This window comes from Penicillium solitum, assembly GCF_028829755.1.
Source record: "Penicillium solitum strain IBT 25940 chromosome Unknown utg000001l_segment0_segment0, whole genome shotgun sequence".
Lineage (NCBI taxonomy): Eukaryota > Fungi > Ascomycota > Eurotiomycetes > Eurotiales > Aspergillaceae > Penicillium > Penicillium solitum.
In genome coordinates, this window is record NW_027072121.1 from 699,137 (window position 1) to 721,601 (window position 22,465).

Consider the following 22,465-nt stretch of genomic DNA (forward strand, 5'->3'; position numbering starts at 1 on the left):
GATATCTATAACTTTGACGAGACTGGTTTTGCTATGGGATTGACTGCAACTGCAAAGGTTATTGCAAGAAGTGACTACTACGGTCGGAGGCCGGTTTTACAACCTGGAAATCGTGAATGGGTGACTGTTATTGAGTGTACGAATGCTTCTGGTTGGGCCCTTCCTCCGTGTATGATTTTTAAAGGCAAAGTCCTTATTGAATCATGGTTCGACGGCCTCCCGGAGGATTGGCGCTTCGAAGTTAGTCCTAACGGCTGGACCTCTGATGAAATTGGACTTCGTTGGCTTAAAAAGCTCTTTATTCCTAGTACTTCGCGTACAAAAGGGATATACCGGCTTTTAATACTTAACGGCCACGGAAGTCATTTAACACCTCAATTTGACGAAATTTGCGAGCAAAATAAGGTGATACCAATTTGTATGCCACCGCATTCATCTCATCTTTTACAACCTCTGGATATTGGTTGTTTTGCCGTATTAAAACGTGCCTACGGTCGGATGGTTGAAATCAAGATGCGGAGCGGGATCAATCATATTGACAAACTTGACTTCCTTGAAGCATACCCTCTCGCACGAATTGAAGCTTTTAAATCGGAGACGATTAAGAATAGCTTCGGAGCAGCTGGTTTAGTCCCTTTTGACCCGGAAAGAGTGATTTCAAAGCTTAATATTCGGCTTCGAACCCCAACCCCCCCAGCCAGCCGGGGTAGTGAATCAAGCCGGAATTTTACTCCAAAAACCCCCTTTACAGAGAAAAAACTACGTCGTCAGGCTTCATCAATTAAAGCTTTACTTCGTACAAGGTCTCGAAGCCCGCCTAGCCCGTCAGATCGTGCATTAAACCAGCTTGTGAAAGGCTTCCGTCTTATAATGCAAGGTGCTATCCTACTCGCTAAAGAAAACAAGGAATTACGCGCCGCCAACGAGAAGCAGAAGCAAAAGCGTGCTAGATCCCGGAGGCAAATACCTGCCGAAGAAGGCCTTTCAGTTCAAGAAGCCTCTGCATTAATTATGCAGCAACAAGAAACAAGAAGCAATTGAAGCACCTCCCCCCGGCCCCGGCATGCCTGGAGAATCGACTATTCAGTCACGTACGCGCCCCCCCCCCCCCCCCCCCGGGGGTGTGGAATATGCAGATTGCCAGGGCATAGAAGAGAAACATGTCCAGATAGACCAGTTAGTTAGTTGATTTAATTTAATGGCGTTTTGATTGAGATAAATGCATTTGAAATTAATACATTTGGGTGGGGTGGCCACTCGGGGGTAGTGGCCGCTCGGTAGTGAAATACGTTTAAGTCTTTCTTACTAATATTTAATCAATTACAGAAGTAATTTAACTATCTCCGATCTCCGCCTCCTAAGAAGCAAGCACTATATCTATTCACGGATATAGCTGAAGGTAGGATTAACGCTATTCCGGAGGGAATTACAGAAGGCCTCCTTCGTAATATTTTCTTATATCTAGATCACAGCGCTGCAGTATCAGTCTTAGATTCTCGCGTACCAGATAATGTATAGATCTGGGCTGTTGACCTGGACTACGAGCCAAAAGGTCGGGACTCTAGCTCGAGTGGGTATTAAGGCTATCTTCGCGTTCGTCTTCAGCAACTTCTCAATCACTTCTACGTTACCCGGCGCTAGCACGCGGACGAGTAGTCGATAGAGGACTTATGGAATGCGGCCCAGAAGGACCGTCACAATGCCTCTTTTGTTTCTATGAAAGACGAAGAAATCTTTGCGCAAAACTTGAACCGGGAGGTTGCTATCGCCATGAAAAGGTCTGAGGGATAAGACGATGGAGTCTGTAGCGCATGAGCATGCAGATCTATAAAATGGAGAACAGGAATGTGGTCAAGATCAAAGGTAAAAGATGATGATGATGAATCTAACTAGCTGCCATGATTTGTTTTATTTTTCTTTCTTGTACTAACTAGAAAGAGAATATTCCTTCAGCTGGCCTTGCAGTACATTTTTTTTGGTGGTCTTTGGGGTAAATGGGACATTCCAAAATCAAAGGATATGTCCTGTGTTTGCAGTTCCTTTCCTGATCCGGCAAAGGCCATCAATCACCCAAATATCTAAGCCGGAAGTTTATCGAAGGCTAGATGCGTGCTGGAGAGAACCTTCACTTTCAAATTCTTTTTTGTTATTGGTGAGAAGTAATCTCCCCATTTCATATCATCGGATGTTGTTTCATATAGCTGCATGTCGAGACAACGAAACATAGATGAAAAGGCTAAGTATAGTTCGGAATAAGCGAGACTAGAGAACAATTGTTCTTATAAGTTCAAGTATACGGCACAACGGTCGAGACAGAAGATGCGCATAGGCGTAGTGTATCATAACTTACTTAATCCCGATACAGCCCCGCGAGCCCCTGGAAAAGGATACCAAGTGGCGGTCCTGGTACAAGTCACCACCAAGCCAGCGCTCAGGCCGAAAGGTCTTTGGATCTGGAAATACCGAGCTATCGGTATTATAAACGTAATGGCTAAGCGAAACGAGGGGTCTGTAGTCACACAGTCAGTAGGCCAAGGTGACATGCGAACTCGTGAGACCAAGGAGCATACTCCAGGGGGTAAATATTGTCCACACAGGGTGGCGCCGGATGATGGTACAACACGCGGGAGTCGCCCAGGGGCGCCGTGAGAGAAGCGAAGCGACTCTTTCACAACAGCTCTCTAAAAAGACGTTATGATTAGTCGTTTCCAAGCCCAATATATGATCCAAACGAAGGCTTAGTTACGCACCAGGTAAGGTAGCTTCTCAAGCGTGTCTGCAGTTGACATTTGGCAGCTATCTGGTATTGCACTGGAAAGCTCCTGCTGGAGTCTGCTTTTAATTTGCGGGTTGCTCAAGACATGAAAAGTACCATGAATTAGAGTATTTGCTGGCGACCCTTCTCCAGCAATCAGGAAGGCTAGGGTCTCGGCCGTAAGGTCATTAATAGACGGTGCTGGTAGTCCTGTTTTGGGATCTGGCTGTAAGACCAAGTCGAATAGGCTCGGATGCTGTTGCCTTGTCAATTTAGGCCGATTGATGGCATCTAGAAGTAAGTCTTGAGCTTGCTATACACGAAAACATCAGCCACAAAAGAAAGAGAAAGAAAGACGCAAGCAAATTATGAACTTACAGCACGCAGGTGAAAACCTGCAGCGAGCATTTTATTCCACTTTGCAAGAACGGGGAATTGCAGGGCAAGACCGGCCATAAACCCGAAGAATCCATGGAATGTGCGGAGAAGGATCATAGAAACAAGAAAATGGTTCGTATAAACGACAGAAGGATAAGAAAAATCCGGGAAATCGAGTGCCCCAGATGCCCTCTGCCATCCATAGTTCATAATCACGTCCGTCGTAAGCGAGTGATAGCCTCTTGTAATATCTACTACTCTGTTATCCTTGCCGTATTCTCTCAGAATATCTATGAACTTCATGATAGTGGTTTGGATCAAAGGCTCGCCTCTTGCGACAGCTGCTTTGGAGAGAAATGGCGCAAACATCTCTCGTCGGGACTTGGAAGACTTGAGGTCTGACATGTTGAAATGAGATCCCTCCAAAAGAGGATGATCATAGAATTGACCCTGCTTGTCAAATTTTGTGCCGACGCTGAAAACCTCATTGTAAGCATCCATATCGTGGATATGTAGTTCGTCGGGATACGTTCGGACAATTGGCCCTATACACCAAGGAGATGTGAGATGTGACCGGAAACAGCATTATACAAGTCCCTACCATATTTTCGATGAAGTTCAGGCAGTATTAGAGTGTATTGGCCCCCTTTAATCAACGTCCAATAAGCGCCGTAAAGGTGCGTGGCAGCAGCCAGCTTTGGCCCCGGGAACCGGGCAAGGGGGTGGAAATACAGCCTATAAATCATATGAAGGCACTGAAGCCCCAGCAAGCCGACCACCAGCCACGGCCAGATCATTCTGACAACGATAGGCTTCTTTGAAGACCGGAAAATCCACGACAAGTGCTTTATATGGAGTATTTATAACACACACTGCTGGCCTAACTACTCATTTCCTTGCACATCCCTACATACCCTGCCATGTCAGCTCAGGCGAGAAGGGACGCTAATGCATATGGTATTATTTCAAATACATATAGTCAATTGAATACAGAAAAAGGTGTGAGCTGCATACTAGAGATTGGGTAATGTTTATTATTATTGGTATTGGTATTACTGGTCAAAAAGAAGCAAGCAAAGGAGTTTGCATTAGCGGCCCTTCCCGCCTATGATATACATGGTAGGGGATGTAACATCCAATCATCTTCATGGGGTAGCCCTGGAGGGTTACACCACCCCGCTTGGTTCTCCTCGCACGTGTGATATCTCATATCTATTCACCTTTCAAATATATTTGATCTATTTGAGCGGCACAGATGCCGAAATGTACGCGGATATAGGCGAGGCTTATGTGAGACGCAAGCAATAATCCATGGATACTACGGCGATGATCCTATTCATCGGCGGAGTTTATCAGAATGAATTGGAGCTTGTGAATGACGGAACATGGCAATAGATTGCGGGCTATGCACCGTATACTGCGGAACGACCTGGACAGGGGTGTTGTTATAATGAGGGGTAGGTAAATCTATAGGGGTGGAAGAGAAGGCATAGATATGGCTTCAATTCTAGATATGTTGCGACCTAGGATCGACAAGTTACGAATGAAAAGCCGACCATGGCCAGCTTCAGAAGCACTTCTTTCGACATCAATTCCATGAGTCCTCACATTCTATGGGTAAATAAATCAATCCGCTTACACTTGATTATAGAACGGAAGACGCCAGAGCCATTAGTCAAGTAGACAGAGTATAAAAAAGACATTAAGGCATTACCCTCATTCCCTCAAACTCGGACAAACGCTGTAGAGTGGGGTATCACGTTAGCACTATATCCGAAACAATGTGTGCACTACAAGAGAGGGACAGAGAGGGAGACGAGAGACTTACTAGCATCAATCTGCTTAATATTCGGCAATGCCAAGCGCACCTTATTCCGATAAACAGCTGGCCCATTCAATTGCAACGGGTTACCCTCGAAGTAAACAGTCTCCAGCTTCTCCTTGTCCTTGAGCTCGCGTTCAACTTCCTCAAAGCTAGCAAGCTGATTATTCGACCCCCACAGTTCCTCGAGGTTCTTTAGTGAAGAAAGATATTCAAGATGGGAGACCTGGTTGTTGGAGAAGTCGAGCACGCGCAGTGTCTCGTTGGATTCCAATCCTGAAAGGTCGGTTATTGCATTGTGAGAGAGGTAGAGCTCTTCGAGCTTTGGGAGCGCGGAGAGACCCGTGATTTTGGTGAGGCGGTTGGATTGGATGGAGATAATGCGGAGGTTTGAGAGGCTGTCCAAGTTCTGCGAGGGTGTCAGTTTCTTTACTTGTTGATGTATTTTGAACGACAACTGCGCACCTTCATTTCGACGATCTTGTTTTTCCCAAGCCAGAGTTCTTCCAACGCGGTCAGTGTGTCCAAGTTTTCGATTTCCTGAACGAATTCCCGTGTCAGCTTTTCCATTGTTCACTTTGTATGCGGGCATCATATAGTACGAACCCGAATCTTGTTCGCGCCCAACTCCAAGTTCTTGATTCCGGTCAATTCCTCCAAGCCCTCGATCCGGGAGATTTTGTTCTGCACAAAGAAAATCTCGGTCAACTTCTTCAGATGCGAGACATTCTTGATATGCTTGATCTTGTTGAAGCTCAGATCCAAGCTGGTCAAGTTATGGAACTCCTCCAGGCCCTTGATGTGGGAGATGAGGTTATCGTAGAGATCGAGTTCGGTCAGACTGGCGGCGACATTCGGAGGGAAGTTGATGCGTGATATTTGATTTTGGCGCATACATAGTCTCTGTATATCCCAGCGCGTTAGCCATCTGGGTGAACCGAAAGGAATGCCGCGTCGTTGCGCTTTTGTGCTTTGAGGAAAAAGTGGTACCATATGCCCCTCTCCGTTACCAGACACATGCGGATTCCAGGGTTGTTGAGGGTATTTACCTGGAGTTTAGGGAAGCGTTCCAATTTAAGAGCAGAAATCGACGATATCCGGCAGTGCACGAGGTCAATATCCTACGGCAGAAGAAGGATTAGCAATCACGTCGCGCGCGTGTCGATCAGCGAAGAGTCCAGGGCTGCCTACCTCTGCATTAACATCCTCGTCTGCCAATAGATCTGAACAGCCGTTAGTATATCGATTCACCAGGGACCGCCCAGCCCTGAGCAATAAATGATCCAGCGACCGTACCTTCATCAGCCTCAATCTCCTCGACCGGAGGTGCATCCGGATCCGAGTAATCTGAATCCTCCAACGCCTCCGGGTTTGTAATGACGGCCTTTGGCTCCATCCTCATTTTTCCGTCCCAGCCCTCCTTGTTCTTCATGATTTCAGCCAGCGTGAGAGATGTGGGATGTTTGGAGGTGGGCGGTGGGAATCGCGATTGCGGGGAGCTTTCGGCGTTTTTTATCGGGAGACGATCGCCAATCGGGGATTTTAGAAAAAAAAAAAAAAAGGAAATCCAAGGAGACAGGGTCGAAAGAACAAAGAGGCAATAAACAGGATATAAAGAGATCGCAGAGTTAGGAACTGAAACCTTGGTTTCGGGAAGGCTGAGATCAACTAGTTGACTACATCATCGTCTTAATGCGGCCTCAGGGCGGAATGACCCCGAAGCACTTCAATTTATTTACCTAGGGACATATGGACTTATTTACTTGAGATATAGATTGTAGATGGATAACAATTAATGGTTAAATTCATTTCTACTCTAATACAACTGGCTCCATTTTGTTTTCTGGATACGTCGTCCCGGGGGCTATATACAGCATCGAGAGCCGTGACTGATCATGTACATTGCATGAAAGAATCTCCAACTTTGGCAGCATAAAGGGAATTATTAGACACTGCTCGCTATGAAGGAGATGCATACCACTGCCAGGCAGAGGTCCCAGCAAAGGAGAGAACATAATGAAATGCATGCTCGTGTATTGGTGAGCTGAGATCAAGGCAGTAAGGCCGTGTAGCAAGGCAGAAATGAGAAAAGAAATAACATAGGGGGGATACAGCGGGGGCATGATAACCAAGAGACGCCTGCAGAATGCATAAAAAGCGGACTTGTTGGGTGTTGGGATAGGGAGAGAATACACAAAAAAGGGAAGATCAGGACATGAGGGGGTGTTGGTAAAGCACAGGGGGAGAAAAAGAGAAAGAAATAATGGGGAATGGGCTCGCTCGGAGCGTAGTGAGATACAAAGTCAAATTGCAATGCAGAAGGTCGAAGATGGTCAGGTTCATGTGCTATCCAAGAACGACAACAAATGCAGGGGGGACGGGGCTTTGGCCCAGTAGGATACCAGTTCCATCTGGGTCCATGTTCGGCCGTCAAGAAGGGGAATCGAATCTGGAGTAGGAAATAGGGCGACTGCCCATCAATGGCAGCAATGCTGGAGGAATGCAAAAGGAAAGGGCTTTTCTCGCGTAGAAAAGAAAACAATTCGCTCAAAATGGATATCTCAGGCGTAAGAAGGATCCCATCGAGGCATCTACAGGGTGCAGTCCAGGACCATGCTGACATCTTGGACTTGGGCCCCTGCGAGATCCTCGAGAACAGGGATGAGATCGAGCAACTCATTGTCATGAGCGTCAGAGAACCAGCTACTGATGGGAATCGCGTGCTCAGGGTGGAAGATGTAGGATGTGGGGGAATTATCGATGATGATGGTTTCCTTCAAGTCTCGACCGACTTGTGAAAGATCCTGGATAATGATTAGTTTTTTTTTTTCTCGATGACCAAAAAAGACAAGGGTGCTCACCTTGACGTAGTTCCCCTGGTGGTTATAACAACTCTCTCGGAATAGGCGGTGATGAACCACGTTGTGGATATCCAGTTGGTCGAGCAAAGGGTCGCCATACTATAACTCGAGTCAGTGTATGCTACTTGCCAAAACCATCAACTATCGACTGACCTTTGAAACTGAGGCAGTGAATACCACCACTTCGTAAAGCTCACCAACACGCTTCATGAATGCATCCACACCAGGACGTTTGATCACATAGATGTTGTGATATTGACCTTCGATCTCAACTGGAATGGTGAAGTCGGCACGCTCCAAAACCTGTCAAATCAATAGTGAGTGAGATGATACAATAATACGTTTATGCGCCTTGGGCGCATTTTGAAAGCCAGGAAGACTTACCTTGAAGCTGCTGTGAACCAGTGTTTCATCGAGGTCGAGAACCAAGCACTTTCGGCCACTTAAGTGGGGCAAAGGCGCAGGGAGCAAAGGATGCGCTGCGTCCTCATAACCTCGAGCAGGAGCCGGGGGTGCCGGTGGCAGCGGTGGCGGCGGAGGAGGAATAACCACGGGGAGTTTCATTTCTTGGTGAGATGTGACTTCTTCTTGGCCGTCAGTGCCAAAATCTTTCAGGATGGTTGCCGTTGATGCAGAAGGAAGGTCCTCGGCGGGGGAGGTTGATTGACCCTCCAAATCCTGAGTGTTTGCGTCTGCGGTCACTTCAGGTACTGATCCTGTCACGATTCCCGCTTGATCGTGCGGGGCAACATCGTTAGTCTGATCTTTCTGGCCTGATACTTCTGGCTGTTTGGCATCCGCAGAAGGACCATCGGCTTGCACGCTGGCCGTGGCAGGCTTGACATTGCGGTCTTCTTCGCCAGGCTGATCCGCGCTGACTGTGGAGTGTGCCTTTTCGTCCAAGTATGGCTCCCCTGATTCTACAGTGCTTGAGTCACCAGTAGGGGCCTCTGCCTTGTCTGGAGTAGGTAGCCTGTTGGAAGCAGGTGGCCGCATGGTTGTTTTCTTTGCAGGCAGAGCAGTGTCATCCGCATCAACTTCGGAAGAGGAGCAACAGCCCAAGAAAGCCAGGAACTTAGACGGACTTTTCTTCTGTTGAGGCTTTGAGGGACTGTTCTCAGGCATGGCCGTCGCCTCTTTACTCTCCTCCGCATTCCCTCCGTTCTGAGTCTGGCGCGACCGGCGGCTACTTGCCCGGCTGTGATCCCGTTTCGACCGCAGGATGCTCACTTTGGAACTCCGTCGAGAAGGCTCATCTTGCGCTGCCTCCTCAGTCTTTTCCGACCCCTGTTGTTTGTTTGTTCTCGAGGATCGTCGTGATGGGATCGGAATCAACAAATGGCGTTTCTTCGGTGCGGTGGTGCTTTCAGCAGCGGCCGATGTACTCTCCGCCGGTGCGGTGGAAGAGGAGGCCAGGTCGGAAGGCGCGACAGAGGTTGTGTCCTGGATGTCGGTCGCATCAGTACCATTACCCTGCGCGGGCTCAGGAACTACGGCAGGAACGATGTCAGCAATCATATCCTCCTTGGATACAGCAGGTGAAAATTAACAAGCGCATTCACTTACTGGCTGAGCCCGGGAGGCCGGAGGTATTCATAGGTGCTTTGTTTGCGGATTCCGGAGCTGAATCTCGCGCGGTGCTCTCTCCACTCATCGTAGGGTGGCTGCGGTGTCAGGTGGCCCAACACTAATAAATATAGAAAAATGAATGGAAGCGAAACGGATCCCAGGTCTGAAAGGCCGAGTCAATGCCAGTACTCTCCAAGGTCGAGAGCGCGGCTAATAGGGGACGTTAACACGCCTCCTAGATAATAAGCAGGCGTTCTGGGAAATTCGCACGTACCACCTTTGGCCCCGGGGAGTGATCCAACACCCACTATTACACTCTTTCGAAAACGACAAGCTAAACGAACAGAAAAGGGATGTGATATCTTCTACTGTCTTAAGGAGGATTTTCGGGGGGAGAGGAGTCGAGAGGAGTCGGGGGGATGTCACGTGAACGGTGTGGGAAAATGGGGCGAGGAAATGGGATTTTATTTCCTTTTTCCCTTTTTTTTTGGACGCTAAACAGGGCTAATAAGGCTAGCAAGGCACAGGGGGGCCCTCTTTCACACGCTACTACAAGCCCTCAGCGGCTACGGTAAATACCGACTTGTTATCACACTGTGCCTATGCAGAGGTACCCTGTACTCGGGTGATAAGTACCTTCACCTTCAATGCCGGATTCTTATTCGTACACTCTATAGATCATACCTACAACCTTACAATACAGGGCCTGAGTGAAAAAAAAAAAAAAAAAGACCAGGATCCTTTTGTGATGATCGCGATCAGGGCCTGTGGGGGGGAATCTCATTGTGGATATTCACTGTGATTGTTATGTACGGCCCCTTTTTTATGGCCACTTTTGTGCTTTAATAGCCACTCATATGGCCAGCAGGAGGAGCTATGGCCTTCGAAACGTGATTGATTTCATTTGATTTGACTGAAATTAGATCCAGTCCAAATCCCAAGCCGTAAACCAAAACTACAAACTACAAACTGGGTTATACCTGTTGGTGATGATTCGAGTTCTCGAGGTTCACTTGGGTTGGAATGTTTCATACAGGGGAAGTTGAACATAATAACAAAGGATATCAAAGAAAAAATCATGGAGTACGGAGTACCTCGTAGAGATTAAAGATGGAATCCATGGGAATATCCCCAGGGCCAGAGTCAAAAAGAAAAAAGTCGGGGTTCCCCCATTTCTATTATTATCCAAGTCCATTTTTTTTTTCCAAAATCCCAGTTCATTGGAAGATCACTGGAAGAGAGGGCTGGGCAGAAGAAGTGAACTCCGTATGAACAGTCAGCTTCCCCACGTGAGGTGCTTCTCCGCATATCCGAGGTTCACATGCAATGATGCAACCCCCCAAATATTTCGTGTCAGCTTCACTTTCTTACCTTGAAATGCATTTATGGTTTCCAATACACTCGAAATTAACCTCATGGCCGTCGGTCGAGTCTAGGGACCACCCCTCAGTTACCTCGTGAGTCGGAGGTCTCAGGCCAGTTGAAGATGGCCGTCCAGTCAACCCTTCGGCGTCCGGAGGATCCCCTCCTGGCATTATATCGTCATTACTCCGATCTCGTACGCTCCAAGTTTCACCGCACGTCCAAAACCACCCGCTTGATTGCAACGATAGCACTTCTTTTCTCCATCATCAGCTCCGGTTATGGAGGCTACAAGTGGTTCCGAGGGAGAGCCAAGGAGCGAGCCCAGGGCCGCCGTCTATTACGCCGGAACTCTGGTATCCGGGGTAAAGATGGTTCTCGTACTATCTATGTGCCATACAAGGACTCCCTAACCTCCAAGGTCTTAATCCATCCCACCAAACCGACTACCTTTGACGCTCATCGACGACTATTCCTCAACCCCCCAGCATCAGCCCGCAGCAGAGAGGATGGCTCGGCAAGCCAGATTCCTCCCCCTACAACCAAACCGGGTCTGAATTTGGCATTCCTGCATCAGTTCTTAAGCTTGGGTAGTATCATGGTCCCAAGATGGGGAAGCAAAGAGACTGGATTGCTGATGAGCCATGGCCTTTTTCTCTTGATGAGAACATACCTTTCGCTGTTGATCGCACGGCTTGATGGTGAGATTGTGAGGGATCTGGTCGCTGGGAAAGGAAAGGCTTTCCTTTGGGGTATCCTCAAGTGGTGTGGAATCGGAACCCTTGCTTCATATACCAATGCGATGATCAAATTCCTCCAATCGAAGGTGTCCATCGCCTTCCGCACTCGGCTGACCCGTTATATCCACGATCTATACCTAACCGACAATAACAATTACTATAAGTTGATGAATTTGGACGGCGGAATCGGCCAAGGGCCCGACCAGTTTATCACGCAGGATCTTACCCTGTTCTGCACAGCTGCCGCATCACTATACTCCTCAATGGGAAAGCCGTTGGTGGATCTTTTCGTATTCAACTATCAACTTTATCGCTCACTTGGTCCCCTTGCCCTGAGCGGCATTTTGGCTGGGTACTTCAGCACAGCCGTGGTGCTCCGGAAACTGTCACCACCATTTGGAAAGCTTAAGGCAGTAGAGGGCAAGAAGGAAGGAGATTTCCGTGGCCTACACTCTCGACTTCTAGCCAATGCCGAAGAGATCTCGTTCTATGGCGGAGCTGATACAGAGCGGGTGTTCCTGGTCAGAAGCTTCAAGGAGCTGCAGCGATGGATGGAGGGCATTTACAGTCTCAAAATCCGCTACAACATGCTCGAAGACATGATTCTAAAGTACTCCTGGTCGGCATTTGGCTACTTGATAACTTCCCTGCCCATATTCCTCCCCGCCTGGGGTGGCTCGGGTGGTGCAATGGAGTTGGCTGATTCACCCGAGGGCATGGGTCGAGAGCGTGGCCGCATGAAGGAGTTCATCACTAACAAACGCCTCATGCTTTCGCTCGCCGATGCTGGAGGTCGTATGATGTACAGCATTAAGGATATCTCTGAACTCGCTGGCTACACCTCTCGCGTCTATAGCCTGATTGCAACCTTGCACCGTGTCCATGCCGATGCGTATTACACCCCACGGGGCTCGCATCCCGAACTATACTCTCTTGCCGATTCCCAGGGCACCACCCACAACGGTTTCGACGGTGTCCGTCTAGAACAGGTCCCGATCGTCGCACCATCCCTTCACCCAATGGGCGGCGACGAACTCATCGAGTCGCTCTCATTCATCGTCCATTCAGGCGACCACCTCCTCATCTCTGGTCCAAACGGCGTCGGCAAGTCTGCAATCCCCCGTATTGTGGCCGGGCTCTGGCCCGTATACCGCGGGCTCGTTAGTCGTCCTCGAGGCTTTGGCCTCGATGGAATCATGTTCCTCCCCCAACGGCCGTATCTCAGCGTCGGCACCCTGCGTGACCAAGTAATCTACCCGCACACGGAGGTTGATATGCGCGAAGCTGGCGAGACAGACGCAGCCCTGCAGAAAATCCTCGATGACGCCCATCTTGGTTATCTACCACAACGTGAAGGCGGCTGGGACGCTCGCAAGGAGTGGAAAGATGTTCTGAGCGGTGGTGAAAAGCAGCGCATGGGCATGGCAAGACTCTTCTACCATGAGCCACGATATGCCTTCATGGATGAAGGCACTTCGGCTGTTTCCTCAGACGTCGAGGGCTTGCTATACGACAATGCCAAGGAGCGAGGCATCACACTCATCACCATTTCGACGCGGGCGTCTTTGAAGAAGTACCATACCTATAACCTGACTCTTGGCCTGGGTGCCGAAGGCGAGGTCTGGGAATTCGAGAGAATCGGTACTGAGAAGGAGAAGCTTGGCGTTGAGAAAGAACTTCAGGAGCTGCGGAAGCGTCTAGATAAGGTGGATGAGTGGAAGCAACGCCGCGAGGAAATTGATCAGGAGCTTCAGAAGGTTTGGGCCAATGGTGGTGAAGTCGCACCACCGCCTTATCAGGAAGAAGAGCATTCTGGCTCTGAGGCTCTAGTTGAAGCAACTGCCAATTGAATGTACACAGTTAGTATGGTCACTTTTGAAGATCTGCAATCTTGGAATGTTAGAACGATGTTCAATAAATCCATCTCCCTATGCACAATATAGATATTTCTCGGTTTAGTTGTGTTGTTGACTTGAATTAAAGCGGCAAGCGAGGCTTTCCCCTTTGTCCACCGCCCTCTTAAAGCAGCGGCATTTCTTATCGATAAGCCTGGCACAAAGAAAACCGTGGGTCTCCATAGTTAGTTCATTCTATCAACAACTCTTCCTCACTTGCGTTCTCGTACAAACCCTCTATTCACTGTCTTTTGACAGATTCTTGTGCTGTATCCTTTTTATATCTGTCCTTCTTCTAGCATTGCTAGGTTCTAGCTCTTTACCAATCTAATCTAAATTCCCTGGGCTTCCCAGACGGGGAAGACAAACATGTCTTCTAGCAGCGAGGACGATGACCCTAATGTCAATATTATCCCAATGGATAACTTTCCCAGCGATGGAGACATTAATACCTGGCCATCTGGAGGTCACTACGTTGAACGCCCCGACGTTCGCTGGCGGGAGTTACTTGCTGAGAACTGGCTGAAAAAGATGGGCACTTACGAGGAAGGTGAGTTGACTACAGGTTTCATTTTCACGTTTTACTTAGCATGCTGGCTTTGTTGTATTATGCTGTTTCGCGCGTCGCATTGGTTTGGTGATTGCATCTGTCACTCCGTCCAACCATCGTTTGCTCATTCACTTTTTTGTGCTTTATACTTGCCTGTTCCATCCTTTCTTCTCTCTTTCTATCCTTCGTATCTCTGCTCTCAAGCTGACAGAGCATGCCTTAGGTGTCGTTCATACCATTGAGAAGTTGCCTGACGGATACTGTCTATTGGCGCGACCACGTACCACCAATCCTGATATGGTGAGCTTTCTCGGTGTTCCCATCTTGAGTTGCAACTAACAGTCTTATGTTCAGTTCGACTCTTTCCTATTTGGCCATCCAAGTGGAAAGTACTTTCAATCACAGATATCTTTCTTCCCTCATTTCTTGTCTCTAGTCAAGAACGAGCTAGACAAGTGTGGATGCAAGCTCTGTAGCAGAGCAAAGCCGAGCCAGGGAACTGTATCGCAGGGGACTACGGTGCAACGGGCTAAACGTGGTATGAATCCAAGTGAGTCCTACCATGCCTCTATGTCAGATTGTTTATTGACACATATTCAGTGACTAATAATGAGCGTCGACCCACTGATGCGGAGGGGCCAGATTACTGGCGGATCTTGATTATGAAATTGAAAGACAAGGGGAGCATCGATGAAGATATTGAGCAACGCTTCAATCTTGACTGGGTCTTGACACACGAATGGCTTTCAGACTACTTCGTGAAACTCGTTTTGGATCCTGCCTACGTCCCTCGTCGTGGTGAGCTTGTTCTCTGGATCTGGCAGGGTCTAGAAGATGGCTGTTTGATGCGAAACCCCAAAACTGGCCTTGTTGAGATCTTCGGTAATGATAACGAGTGGCATGGCGTGCCTGATTGGCGCGCCGGTGTGGTGACCCAAACCCCGGAGGACGAAGTTCATATGGTGGATATTATTGAAAACCCAGACAGCCCGCGTGGACTGAGTTACTCGGGATTCCGTGTGGAAACCCTCCCAGATCCCCTGGGGAATGACAAGTCTTACTCCGTCCAATACGCTTATGTTCCGTTGCGGAACATGAAACCTTTCAACACGTGGCAACTCTACCTCAATGGGCAAGAGCGAGATGATATCCATCCATCTATTGAGAACGCCATGACTGTTATGTCTTCCTGGAGCATGGTTCACAAGTTCCATGCCATCGGAAAATGGCCCAGCGCCAGAATCAACTGCAAAGGAATCTTCATTGGAGCCGAGCTCCTTGCTGTACATGATACCGTCCGTCTAAGACCACACGGACTCCATCCCGACCAACTCAAAAACGGAACAGTCAGCGAAGTGACAGAGGTGATGGTCATTGAAAAAATCGCCCTCTGCCTTTCACAGTGTATCGACGACGACGAGGAGCAGCTCGCAAAACACTTCACAGCCCTGGTCTCTGGTAAGGTGTACACCACCGATCCCAAACGCATTACCGAAGAAGGTCCATTCAAGGGTACAAACCCCGTACCATCCATCGCCGAGACCGCAACCGATCCCATCCCACTCACCACGGAAGAAGCAACCACTACCTTCCGCCAGGTCAGCATGAGCGACTACGGTCCCTGGTACTGTATGGCCAACAGCAAAACCTGCAACATCTCCCCGCACTGGATCGTTGGTCGCTGCTACGAACCGCTCGCGGCAGAGCTTATGTTCGGCACGCACACCCTGGGTTACGACGTATCCGGCGTGATGGAAGGTCGTCAGTACTCGTCACAAGTCGATACACGCATGCCCGAGAACAACACGTGGTTCTGGGGCGACTGCCGGGTGGAAACGCTGGGACTGACAGAGATCAATGGTGTGGAATGCGGTCTTACGGCAGCGCAGCGCGAAGACCCACGCAAATGGCAGGCGATTATTAAAATGTCCCACGGCGAAGTCAGTCATTCTCTCCGGCGCCAGGCTCAGATTCCTTCTAGTGATCGGCCCTTTAAGACTTCGTCTTCGTCTTCGTCTGCTCCGAGGGGTCGACCGAAGACTGGTCTTGCGCAACATGCGCAGACGAGTAGGCTGGTCAGCTCTGCTATCGGCAGTGTGCCGGATACTGAGGATGACTCTGTTGAGGAGCAGTTCGAGGATGGCAATGGATTGATTGGTGATCAAGTGTCTCGTGGTATGTCCGGGCTGGAGCTTCAGGGTGATCAGTCTTCTGGGAAGGATAGTGATCATCCTTTTGCGTAGATTGATTCGATCCAATGTGCCTGTTTGTTTTCGATCTTTTTAGCGGCATATTCAAGATACCCCATGGGCGTTATGGAGGGATGGTTCTATCTTAGGCAAAATGCAATGTTTAAGTAGTCATTTTATCCCACAATTATATAGTTCTGTAGAGCAGCCGTGTAAAGTCGACGTCAGCGTCTAGAAGAATAAGCGCGAGATACGAACCTGTTGTTCCAACACAATATACTAAAAGAGAAGTAGATTCAATGGCTATTGCTATATCATATCTATGTCTAAATAAGCGACATACCATAGCTTCGTACACGCCTTAAACCTCACTCTCTCCAGCAGAGTTCCGTCTAGCAGCCCTCTTCTTCTCGGACCAAGGGAAATGAATAACAGGAGGCACAAAGAAACTATTACTGTCATCCGCAATACCAGCAAAGGCATTATACCAAGCCAAGAAAGCACCAAGCAGAGCAAAGAGTCCACCAGCCTTTATCAACTTTTCATTTGGCACTCCATCCACATTGAAAAGATATCCCAGGGAAAGCAATAGAAGAGCAAGGTCGACGAAGAAAAAGAGCGAGAAGAACGCGACGGTGGATTTGAGGGTGAGCATCGTGATCAATGTAGTGAAGATGAACCAGCCCTAAAGAGAAATAAGATTAGCTTTCATTCCCCTTCCTTTCGTCTCACGCGGAATAAGGAACAACATACAAAGAGATATAAGGCAAACGAATTGTAAAACATAGCATGAGACCCATGATCCGCCTCTTCAAGAGACCCGAGAATATTAAACCCACCAGGGATGAAGGTAATAGCCAACGAGATCCAGAAACCACCGTAAGATGAGAGTACAGTCGCACCGAAGGTATTTCCAATAGCCATTTCCCTGATTTCGTTAGCAAAAACCCATATATATTTCACTCCACTCCCACAACATACCACATGCCAGCCAAGAGCTGGATCAACCCACCATAAGCCAACGCAGGTCCGACGATGATATTAGGTGCGGTGATACCCCTGACGCTCATATTGAGACATCCCAGCACGAAGGTGGTAAGTGCGAATGCACAGAGACCTAGCGGTGCTGGGTTGGCGAGCTTGCGGTCTTTGGGGACGCGGTAGAGACCTGGTTGGAGGTCACCACCGAAGGCAGGGTAGCGGCTTGAGGCTGTGTTGACGTGGGCTAGGGGGCCGAAGTGGCCTGTTTCGTAGTCGTCATTTGAGGAGGATGAGGAGTTGTTTGTGTCTTTGACACTGATTCCTTCTTCGTGGGACATTGTGGGTGGAGGGTAAGATGTAGAGGTAGATGTAGATGTAGATGTATAGAAGAGGAGGGAAAGAAGGGGGTATGGTTCAAGAGAAGGGAGGAAGAGGAGTACGACCAGGGAAATAGTGCAGTAGTTCTGGATCAGTCTGGCAAGAAGGAATTGAATTGAATTGCGAGTTCGTTCTACTTTATATACTGTGTAGACAAGTCGTGGACGCCATGACACCTCCTAGGCACCATGACCATCATGACCACTATGACCACCATTGAACCATAATTCCTGGGGAAGATCAGCGATAGTGCGGGGGAGGGGCCAATCCAAAAAACGAGTCTCAGAAAGGGTGAGAGTAATGTTGGCATTGTTAGCATCAGTACTCGGTAGTGGGGACGCTATACAGTTCCGTCCGTCCGTAGATGATCACATTGCGAGTACGGAGTAGTGATAGATCGAGTGAAGATCAACACGCAGATCTCAATCCAGGCTTAAAACTATGGGGAAATGCGGAGATCTCCTAATAGTAGATCTTGGATCAGCTTGTAACAGGGTTAACCAGGGGGGACTGTGTGGGATTTCGGTCCACGTCTCGGTATCTTGGGCACTGAGATTATAGTGCAATTCACTTGGCTGCAGGACTTGGAAACTCTGTGAACTCTCTGTGAATGCCGAGATTCATGTGCCGACAATGGGAATTGGGTTTTGAAGTGCGTCACTCATTTCCATTCGCCCCCCGGGGAAATCTCCAGGATTTTGGTTGGCCATCCCATTCCAGTCACTACCAAAGAAACTAAAAATAATAAAAAACCCAAAAAGGATTTGAATTAACCTCATTCCAATCAAAGCTCATGCTACAAACACAAAATATACTCAATAATTCTTCTGCACGACACCCCTTGCAAACTCCGCAAAACTCAATTCAGGCTGAACCTCCTCTGCAAGATTGGGTTGCGTAAACACAGCAAGAGTATTCCTCGCAATCTTCTGTCCAGGACTAGCCTTGGCTCCCTTAACAAAATGCGGCACGGCCATAAACTTGCCACGCGTGATCAACTGCAGGGCCTCACCAGTCTGGAAAGCGAGACAATCCTTGGGAATATTGACTTTAACGATTTCGTCAGTGCGCGAGCGGATATACAGTCCAGCCGAAGGGTCGGGGGAACGGGGAAGTTCAGGGAGAGGGGCAGAAGCAGACCCCGAAGATGGGTCGAGAGTTGGAGGGGAAGCTGCTTCGTCGAGGAACATGGCCGATGTCAAGCCTGTCAGACAACCGTGGTCGAGGTGCGTGGCGCACCAATCGTCATCACTAGCCTCAGCCCCAGACTCGTCTTCCTGGTTGCCGGGGAAATAATGTAATAGTCGCGCTTTGGTTGTCAGGCTGGTTGTCACGACGTGGTGCAGGTATCCAGGCTTGTAATCTTCGATGTTGGCTTCTGCATACCGGTCACATGCCTTGGCGACCAAAGCCGCGGTATCAATGATCAACCCGCATAGTGACTCCACGCTACCCCTAAATTCGGGTAATTTGGTTGGTGAAGGCCAGATGTTTGGCGCGGTATACTGGGGTAGATCGGGGAAATCATCTGCCGGGGCGCTGTCTAGGGATGCATCTTGATAGAAGGCACAGTTCACGTAGTACGAGCCCTTGAGCGTGTCGAAATGGCCTGATTTCAGGGTTTCTTTGCCGCAGGACCAGCCGACCAGGTATTTGGATTCTGGGCTGGTGAGAGAGTCTACATGGAGGTTAGTCTGATTTTGCTGCCAGTTGGAGTCGGGTGGGGGCATCTCTGGGGTTTTGGAGACTTACCCAATTCAGGTTCAGGGAGAGCCGCCAGATACGAGGCATTAGAGAGAACCTTTGTTCGCAAGTCGCTGAAGGTCGATGGTAGGTCTTTGACGACGATAATGCCCAGAGAGGACGGTCCAAAGGCTGTGGTCAGAGTGTCGAAAGATACAGTTCCTGCATCGCTTAGCATCTACACTTTTTCTTTCTAAACCCACAACTTACCATCTACAAGTTCCTGCAGACTGACAGTAACGGCTTCAGCCACCGTAGTCACCTTGTTGGTCTCCATGATGTTGTAAAAAATCAAAATCAATTTCCCCGCTTCCAAGAGTTTATCGGTTTAGCCTATCTTTAACGATATATAAAACGCTACTCTTCGCCTATTTGCACTAAATTTGACACGATGTTACTTGATGCAGGGATATAAATAACATATCCAATAGGAGTCGAGAAATCCATATCGTCTCATTCTTATGTAGTATATCGTACAAGCCACCATTATAGTACAAAAGTTCTCACTCGCTACTCGACTGTCCATGTCGTCTAGTCACAGCCCTGAGATTACCAAATGGCAACACATCGGTAATCCGCCTAGCGCCCGTGAACAACATACAGAGACGGTCAACGCCACAACCCCATCCACCAGTAGAAGGCAAACCCCACTCCAGTGCTTCGAGGTAGCTCTCGTCTACTTCGCCGGGTTCACCAGCAGCCTTGCTAAACCGTAGCTGGTCCTCAAATTTGCGACGTTGCTCGAACGGCGAGTTCTCCTCCTCGTATGTATTCACCACTTCTTTGGTTTCGATGAACAGTTCACCGCGCGCGGCGACGCGCTGCTTGGTGATTGGGTGGATGAAGGATTTGGAGAGTGGGGAGAGGCATTCGGGTGGGTTAATGATAAAGGTTGGGTCTATGCATTGCGATTCGACGTAGATACTGCATAGCTCGTCGAGGAGGCGAGGGAGGGTTGGGTTTGTTGGGAGTGGAAGGGAGAGTTCAGTGAAGATGGCGAGGACTTTATCTAGGGCATCGGGGGATTCGAGGTCAGGCAGTTTGTGGCCGGTAGCCTCTTCGATGCCGATGAGGAAGTCGATGCGGCGGAATGGTGCCGTGAAGTTGGCGGTGGTGGGATTGAGAGTGCCTGTTGTGTTCAAGGCGCGGATGTGGGCTGCCATGCCGGAGAGGAGGTCTTCGGTCATGGTCATTAGGTTCTCGAGATTGGCGTATGCGTGGTAGAATTCACAGGTGGTGAATTCTGCATTGTGGGTTTTGTCCAGTCCTATACTTCATCAGCTTTGCTAGACGGCTTTTAATTCTCTGTTTCAACACACCCTCATTACGGAACGAAGGTCCAATTTCAAAAATCTTGTCGAATCCACCAACCACCAACCGCTTGAGCCATAGCTCTGGTGCGATTCTCAGCGACAGCTGTCGGTCTGGGAATTCGGTGGCGGAGGTATAGAACGGACGAGCAATTGCGCCGCCTGCCACAGCCCCGACGATCGGTGTGCTGACCTCCATAAAGGACCGGTCAATAAAGAACTGGCGTAGATATTGTACGAGAGCCGCGCGGGCTCGAATGATATCGGCCGTCGCGGGGTTGGCCAGGAACTGGACATGGCGAGGGTATGGAGAGGTCTCGTGCTCGGTATGAACCGGGACATCATGCAGACACGGCGCGAGCAGCTGCGGCAGCTCACTCACATCGATGGTGAGCTCGCCTCGTCCAGTGCGGTGCGGTCTACCGGTTACAGCTAGAACAGCGTTTAGCGGGCGACATTCGAGTCAAGCCGGACGGAGACGAGACATACAGAAAGCGTCACCGCGACGCAGAAGACGATAGAACTTCTTGAAGTCCTCGGGAGAAACACTGTCCAGACGACGCTTGTTGCACATCACCTGGACTTTATGGCCGTCTTGCACGATATCGAAGAAGATCAATTTGCTTCCGGCGAGTCTATAGGTACGAATTCTTCCTACTATTCTAAGTACATGGGCATTGTAACGGCCAGAAAGCAGAACCTACCAGAGACGATGACTGTGTCTTCTACTGAATCATTGTCGGCGAGCTCGGCGTAGCGGGAGCGAAACTCGGCACAGCTCACTGTGCGCGTGTCCACCGCTAGGCGAGGGTATGGGTCTTCGCAGGCATCTTTGATCTGCTGTACGCGGTCCTGCAAGGCCTTCCCTGGCGATGCGGTAGAGCTATTATTTCGAATTGGCTGTTTGGTTAGTCGTGATGTAAAGGGAGTCTGAATGTGTGATTGTCTAGCGAGTCGCAGTCCTGCACTGAAGATTTTGGGTTAGCAATGTTCGATAAAAATTGACACAATTGATCCAAAATTAAGCAATAAGCTTTTGTCAGATAAAATCCAGTACGTTCAGTGCCCAAAAGGACATCACTGTAGCGGTTCTAATGCGGGGATAAATCATCATATAAGGGGGAGATGGGAGATGGTGGGAAATAAGAGAGTAAAACAGTAAACAGTAAACAGTAAATGCAAATCTTACCTTTTTTGCAGGCCAAAGCCAGATAAAGCCCATCTAGGGCGAATTGAAAGCATAGCAAATGCCAATGGCTCTCACATTGTTGAGAGAAGAAGAGAAGAAGAAGAGAAAAAAAAGAAACGGCAGAACCGAGTTTTTCCACGCGGGTGGCCCAAGCTTCTCCGACCTCCCGTGCTCCGAATACGTTGGACACTCTCTGGTGCTCTACTCCACATATCTACTCATTACCATCTCTACATTCCATCTATTCATACATCATGTCTTTCCTCTTCGGCGGTGCCCCCAAGATGTCCTCGGCAGAGAAGATCGCTGCCGCCGAGACAGAAGTTGAGATGATCTCAGACATGTTCAACCGGTATGTTGAAGCTCCACGGGATATCCAAGCGCTGTATCTCGATTCAGAAACCAGAAGACTGCAGAAACCCCATTCCAATCCATCTTCGAACTATCTATGTCCCGAACCCATTCTAACTTGTTCCCGTCGCGAATCATAGCTTGACCGAGTCTTGCACCAAGAAGTGTATCCCCGCCGATTACCGCGAAGGTGACCTCAACAAGGGCGAGTCCGTCTGCCTCGACCGCTGCGTGTCCAAGTTCTTCGACGTCAACATCAAGGTCAGCGAGAAGATGCAGGGCGAGGCCAATGCCAACAAGGGTGGCATGGGCTTCTAAACGTGTTGACAACGAAATTTCTTGGGAAGGAGCTCTGGTAGCCTTGAAGCTAGAGAGCTCGGTGGTCTTTGTTT

At 49.0% G+C, this 22,465-nt stretch overlaps 9 protein-coding genes across 9 annotated transcripts; 3 read left to right on the forward strand and 6 right to left on the reverse strand.

The window, feature by feature from the left end:
- Positions 1–2,491: 2,491 nt before the first annotated feature.
- N7455_000273 (uncharacterized protein) lies at positions 2,492–3,634 on the reverse strand (the record flags this gene model as incomplete). Its single annotated transcript, XM_040952408.2, has 4 exons — positions 2,492–2,509; positions 2,571–2,681; positions 2,751–3,068; positions 3,134–3,634. 4 exons carry the CDS (start codon positions 3,632–3,634, stop codon positions 2,492–2,494), a joined length of 948 nt encoding a protein of 315 aa, XP_040817347.2.
- A 1,223-nt stretch (positions 3,635–4,857) lies between these two features.
- On the reverse strand, positions 4,858–6,387 carry N7455_000274 (putative protein phosphatase PP1 regulatory subunit Sds22; the record flags this gene model as incomplete). Its single annotated transcript, XM_065603771.1, has 7 exons — positions 4,858–4,874; positions 4,962–5,364; positions 5,421–5,495; positions 5,562–5,858; positions 6,005–6,076; positions 6,147–6,178; positions 6,252–6,387. The coding sequence occupies 7 exons, from the start codon at positions 6,385–6,387 to the stop codon at positions 4,858–4,860; spliced, it is 1,032 nt and encodes a 343-aa protein (XP_065462262.1).
- Positions 6,388–7,006: 619 nt separating this feature from the next.
- On the reverse strand, positions 7,007–9,790 carry psrA (putative general stress response phosphoprotein phosphatase Psr1/2). Its single transcript, XM_040952297.2, has 6 exons — positions 9,660–9,790; positions 9,383–9,595; positions 8,201–9,306; positions 7,970–8,119; positions 7,817–7,915; positions 7,007–7,759 (listed from the first exon to the last, which is right to left on the reverse strand). Exons 2-6 carry the CDS (start codon positions 9,468–9,470, stop codon positions 7,547–7,549), a joined length of 1,656 nt encoding a protein of 551 aa, XP_040817386.2. The 5' UTR covers positions 9,471–9,595; positions 9,660–9,790; the 3' UTR covers positions 7,007–7,546.
- A 1,081-nt stretch (positions 9,791–10,871) lies between these two features.
- pxa1 (putative peroxisomal ABC transporter (PXA1)) lies at positions 10,872–13,337 on the forward strand (the record flags this gene model as incomplete). The annotated part of the gene is made up of 1 exon (XM_040952135.2): positions 10,872–13,337. One exon carries the CDS (start codon positions 10,872–10,874, stop codon positions 13,335–13,337), a length of 2,466 nt encoding a protein of 821 aa, XP_040817477.2.
- Positions 13,338–13,751: 414 nt separating this feature from the next.
- N7455_000277 (uncharacterized protein) lies at positions 13,752–16,175 on the forward strand (the record flags this gene model as incomplete). Its single annotated transcript, XM_040952328.2, has 4 exons — positions 13,752–13,932; positions 14,156–14,232; positions 14,287–14,482; positions 14,533–16,175. 4 exons carry the CDS (start codon positions 13,752–13,754, stop codon positions 16,173–16,175), a joined length of 2,097 nt encoding a protein of 698 aa, XP_040817109.2.
- A 307-nt stretch (positions 16,176–16,482) lies between these two features.
- On the reverse strand, positions 16,483–17,440 carry N7455_000278 (acetate uptake transporter family protein; the record flags this gene model as incomplete). Its single annotated transcript, XM_040952378.2, has 3 exons — positions 16,483–16,806; positions 16,875–17,049; positions 17,103–17,440. 3 exons carry the CDS (start codon positions 17,438–17,440, stop codon positions 16,483–16,485), a joined length of 837 nt encoding a protein of 278 aa, XP_040817171.1.
- An 855-nt stretch (positions 17,441–18,295) lies between these two features.
- Positions 18,296–19,500, reverse strand: N7455_000279 (uncharacterized protein; the record flags this gene model as incomplete). The annotated part of the gene is made up of 3 exons (XM_040952235.2): positions 18,296–19,158; positions 19,233–19,385; positions 19,434–19,500. 3 exons carry the CDS (start codon positions 19,498–19,500, stop codon positions 18,296–18,298), a joined length of 1,083 nt encoding a protein of 360 aa, XP_040817118.2.
- Positions 19,501–19,726: 226 nt separating this feature from the next.
- On the reverse strand, positions 19,727–21,775 carry N7455_000280 (uncharacterized protein; the record flags this gene model as incomplete). Its single annotated transcript, XM_040952430.2, has 5 exons — positions 19,727–20,490; positions 20,543–20,965; positions 21,023–21,187; positions 21,238–21,500; positions 21,723–21,775. The coding sequence occupies 5 exons, from the start codon at positions 21,773–21,775 to the stop codon at positions 19,727–19,729; spliced, it is 1,668 nt and encodes a 555-aa protein (XP_040817166.2).
- Positions 21,776–21,976: 201 nt separating this feature from the next.
- N7455_000281 (Tim10/DDP family zinc finger protein) lies at positions 21,977–22,391 on the forward strand (the record flags this gene model as incomplete). The annotated part of the gene is made up of 2 exons (XM_040952124.1): positions 21,977–22,074; positions 22,214–22,391. The coding sequence occupies 2 exons, from the start codon at positions 21,977–21,979 to the stop codon at positions 22,389–22,391; spliced, it is 276 nt and encodes a 91-aa protein (XP_040817369.1).
- Between the last annotated feature and the right edge of the window lie 74 nt (positions 22,392–22,465).

What these genes read in the sequence shown, in the direction of transcription:
- psrA (XM_040952297.2), bottom strand. Translation starts at nt 9,470, where the DNA reads ATGAGTGGAGAGAGCACCGCGCGAGATTCAGCTCCGGAATCCGCAAAC. An exon ending in TGGTTCACAGCAGCTTCAAG is followed by an intron (nt 8,120 to 8,200) that starts GTAAGTCTTCCT and finishes TTGATTTGACAG; the next exon opens with GTTTTGGAGCGTGCCGACTT. An exon ending in TCACTGCCTCAGTTTCAAAG is followed by an intron (nt 7,916 to 7,969) that starts GTCAGTCGATAG and finishes CTCGAGTTATAG; the next exon opens with TATGGCGACCCTTTGCTCGA.